General features: G+C 46.2%; 2 protein-coding genes across 2 annotated transcripts; both read left to right on the top strand.

The window, feature by feature from the left end:
• Nucleotides 1–476: 476 nt before the first annotated feature.
• Nucleotides 477–1,985, top strand: TEOVI_000893200 (WD domain, G-beta repeat, putative; the record flags this gene model as incomplete). Its single annotated transcript, XM_067221348.1, has 1 exon — nucleotides 477–1,985. One exon carries the CDS (start codon nucleotides 477–479, stop codon nucleotides 1,983–1,985), a length of 1,509 nt encoding a protein of 502 aa, XP_067077449.1.
• Nucleotides 1,986–3,136: 1,151 nt separating this feature from the next.
• TEOVI_000893100 (chaperone protein DNAj, putative) lies at nucleotides 3,137–4,510 on the top strand (the record flags this gene model as incomplete). The annotated part of the gene is made up of 1 exon (XM_067221347.1): nucleotides 3,137–4,510. One exon carries the CDS (start codon nucleotides 3,137–3,139, stop codon nucleotides 4,508–4,510), a length of 1,374 nt encoding a protein of 457 aa, XP_067077448.1.
• Nucleotides 4,511–4,537: the final 27 nt, after the last annotated feature.

Here is a 4,537-nt window from a genome sequence, read left to right as displayed (position 1 = left end):
GAGAGAAACTAAAGGTAATGTCTCACATTCTTTTAGTGTTAAAACACTTTCCAAAAATGGGGGAAAATAACAGGGAAGAAATTAACAGTAGGAGGATTGAAAGAACAAAAAAAAAGAAAAAATAGCTCGGGTAGCCGATTTGGTGTAAGTTGGTGTCATCGTCTCATTATTTCCCTCTATTTCTTGTATTGGTGACATTGTTGCCGCCGTTACACCCGTGGCTTGAGAAAGGATGGTAGAATGAACAAATGCTTTATTGAATTCTACTTTGTGGATGCGCGTAACTTCTATATATCATCTTGTTAAGAACTGAGTTTCTCCAGCTCTCACCCAACTGGGAGGAAGCATCACGAACTTTTTTCTTTTTTGAGTTGTTTGCAGCAGCAGGAGAACGGATTTTATTTTTATTTTTTGATCAGAAAGGCTATTGGATTTAGCGAGTAAGATTAGGAGGAGGCGTGTGTATACTACTAATAATGGGTGGCGGTGGAAGCATACCGCGGAAAAAAGCAACCAGCGCCAGGCAAGTTTCCACGGACCGCAGTGTTCGGCGACTTCAAACGAAGCGACGTGTTGGTGAACCTCGCTTTAATGGAATTGGATATGTTACCATCCCATTATGTATTCAGGAGGATTTACCACCGCCACCGGAAGACGACGACGCGCCGGACGATTCAACGAGAAAATTCGCGTGGTTTGTAGAGGATCTTGACATGCCCGGTGAATGGGAACTGTACCCACCTGATGCCTGTGAGAGGCTCGATGAGGCCCGGCGCTCCAATATGACGGAATGTCTCGTTGTCGTGAAAAAACGTATGTGTACCGTCAATTTGGTTAAAATGGAGCACTTGTGTGCAGGAAGTAATGCCCGCCCGCGTCAAGTCAAGCGAGTGGAGGTTGAAGTATCCAACGGCACTACAACGTACCAGGAAAAGCGTAAGGTGCCCAATGATCCCTTTGCGGAAGACTCGCCACGTGAAACACCCTCACCCATGGAATTGTTCGAGTCTGAAGAGAATGCCGTCCACGATGTAGGGAGTGCCACCACCACCACCACCACCAAGGCAGAACCAGAGAAGGTACCGAACCTGGTGCGTTCTATTTTAACAGAAAAGACAACTTCGTATGCCATGTCTCTCACCAGCAATGGTACAACGGTGTTTTCTGGCACGAAGGCACAAATGTTGCGGTGGGATCTGAAAACGGCCGAGGTTACTGCAGAATTCGATGTACAAGATAGTGTTGTCTTATCTAATGCGCTTTCGCACGACGAAAGGCACGTGGTGGCTGGGCGCTCCGACTGTACAGCGTCAATGCACAGCGTTGACGGATCCACGAGTTGCGTATTCTCCGGGCACCAACGAAAAGTGTATGGTGTGGACTTTCTTTTAGGCGATGACCGTGTCGCGACGGCGTCTATGGACTGTACGGTCCGTATATGGGATGCATCTACCAGCACATGCGTACAAACCATTGGGTGTAGCGCCGCCTCCGTGTTTACGGTTGTGACATCTGATCTAAACAACCACTTCGCCCTTTCTGCGGGGGATGATAACATAATTTACGCTCATGATCTCCGCAGCGGCGGCGACTGTGTCATAGATCGGTTCATTGATCATGCATCTACTGTGTGGTGCTGCGCCCTCCGTAATGATGAGCAAGTATTCGCTTCCTGCGGGATAGACGGTGTCATACGTGTTTGGGACATTAGGAAGTCATCATCTCCAACGCTGCTGCTGCGGCACCACGAAAAACCAGTTCATATGGTTAAGTTTACTCCCAGAGGTCGAGCTATACTTTCATGTGGACGGGATGATAACATGCGACTCACAGATGCCATGACTGGAGAGCCGCTTTGGCGAGCCGTGGCGCACCGAAGGTTTGTTTATCGCATTGCCTTTAGCAAGGAAAAGAAATTTATTTTGTCCTCTGGTGGTGATCACCGGGTAAATGTATGGAATTATGATTACATTGACAGAATGTAAAAGTAACCTTCTTTCATACAACGCCTATTGTCATCTTCTGCTTCACATAGAGGAAGCTGGGGAGGGGGGGAGAAGACGAAAACAGTGAAAGAAATTTCGGACGGATGGCGGCATAGAGTTTATAGAAGCATGCACAACTTGAAAGATATGTGCCTGTTTGTTTTCCCCCTTTCGGTGTCTTTGTTCTACATTGTTTCTAACCCTTCTACGCATAGGTATCCAAATCTAAAGTAGCTTCTTATATATATACGATTGGTTGCCACTCACCCAACGGTAAGTTAGCAGAAACTTTGCACATAAAAGAAAAAGGTGAGTTACGCACAACAAACATTGTGAAAGAGGCTGAAGAAGTGGCGCGAGTGGGTAAAACATCAACAGCGGTCGGGCAGTACAAAAGGTAAGCGGACGAAGTTTTTTTTTTTTTATGGGCGTGTGTTATGTGATTAACACGAAGGAAATGTTTGGTGTCCCTCTTCAGGATCATCATTTCCTCGTGTTTAATTATCCTGTTATTAAATCATTATTTATTTATTTATTTATCTTTGTCCACCTCTTCTCGCTGTCTCTTTTCTAATTATGTTTCACTTTCTGTCGTGCGCTTCGTTGCTACGCAGGAACTTACACCCATTTCCCTCCTTTTTTGTTTGTTTCGGTGTGTCCGCAAAAAATAAAAAAAACGTGTAACCTTCACTGCAGTGGTGTGCAAATAACTTTGCTGAAGAAGGAATAATACAGCGTATAAGAAACCAATTTACGAGCGCATAAGAAAAATGCCGGCAACAAAATATTGAGCTTTACCGTTTATATGACTCAGGTTGGGAGGATGTGTAAAAAGTAAAAAATGAGACGTGAGCTTCATTTCCTTTCCCCGAGTCCTCGCAAACAGAAAAGGTCACTTGCAAGGAGGAATTAGTACGGATGGATGATATTACCAACACTTGCTTTGTTGCTCTTATCAGAAACTTTCTTTTTACAACTAAAAAACGATTCGGTGGAGGAAGGTGGTGATGGAACTAAATTTCCACGCTCCGACTCAAGTCTGTACGTTATTTATTTATTTATTTTGTATTTCCCTTTAACTACTTTCTGATTTTCCTTTCTCTACACATTGGGGAGAGGAATCAAGGGAGAGAAGCAAAAGAGGCAACACTATGTCGTCCGCAGATCCCAAAACCGATGTGCCGCATGGCTTCCGGTTGATTCCAATGCTGTTTTACGAATATTTTGCCGGTTCGGCCTTCAACGTCGATGTGCTGAAGGCAATCTTCAGATCGATTGGTACAGCTGGTAGTAACTGTGGTAAGGGGCTGGGATTGTTTTCTCGCACTGTGAATATAGTGATTGCGCAACTATCCCAACGTGTGGTGGAATGGTGTGTGGTAGCCTATTTCACTAGCAGTAACTCCTTACTTCTTCACCGTGCCGCAGTGCTTCACTGCACTTTCCCCTACGTTCAGCATTACCGTTTCACTAATTGCTGGATCACTCACTTTCCTTGCAGCGTGGCAAAGATTTTTGTTCCGTCGTTCCTGTGGAACTGGGTGAGGAATACAATAGTCGGCCTGCCTTCCTTGGGAGATGACGGTACCGATGGTGTTAACGACTACGGTGAATCTATTTCCTTTTACAACAGTAGTTACGCATCATCTACACCAACGGCTGTCGTAGCCAGTAGCCTGGTCAGTGAGATCACTGAGCACATCATTCAGCAAATAGCTTGGGCGGTGTTGTTTTACAGGTCACGCGATGAGAAGGATGCGCTGTGGCCGATGGTTAAACGGTACTTGTCTACCACAGTTGAATCGCTTACGCATTCAGTGCTTATTGTGTGCGCACGCAGTGTTGGGGCCTGGTTTGGTGGGCGGGTATCTCGTAACCCCAGCTCTGGATGTATTTTCTGGTGTGAACGAACACTGCTTCTGCTTTTAGGACCGGCCATTGGCAAATCGGGTCGCAGGTTGGGGGTTAAGTTGCTCCAAGAATTGGAGAGATTTCATCCAACAACTGAGGCGGAGGCACGGGCCGATGACGCCAGATCCAACGCCGAATCTTCAGCACATGATGGTGAAGATGATTGGAATACCGGCAGTTTCTTTTACCCCACCACCTTGTCAACTGTTGACTATTATGAAGTGCTTGGAGTGGAGCGCACAGCGAGCCTTGAAGACATTAAGCGGGCGTACCGCGCTGCAGCACTTCAGAATCACCCCGATCATGCGCCAAAGGAGGCGGAAGCTCAGAATGCGGCACAGGAACGTATGGCAGTAATAAACCAGGCATACGAAACGTTAGGGACGGACAGTAAGCGTAGGAAATATGATCAGGCATGTGCCAACATTCAAATTCCGGGGGTATTTAGTCGTTTCAACGATTTCCCGTTGTCAACGCACGACGGTAGTACCGTGTTGGTTGCGGTGGCATCTTTGGTTGTAAAATCATTTGTTGCGTACGCGCAGTATTACTCTTCCTTTCTTGAGTTAACGGGTCTTGGAAAAGGACCATTGCGGTATGTTGGTTTTCTGTAAGTAAGATGGTTGTACCCGAATCCACGC

The sequence above is a fragment of the Trypanosoma equiperdum genome (assembly GCF_001457755.1).
Source record: "Trypanosoma equiperdum strain OVI genome assembly, contig: ctg_1417, whole genome shotgun sequence".
Taxonomy (NCBI): Eukaryota; Euglenozoa; class Kinetoplastea; order Trypanosomatida; family Trypanosomatidae; genus Trypanosoma; species Trypanosoma equiperdum.
This window is presented reverse-complemented; position numbering and strand designations above follow the sequence as displayed.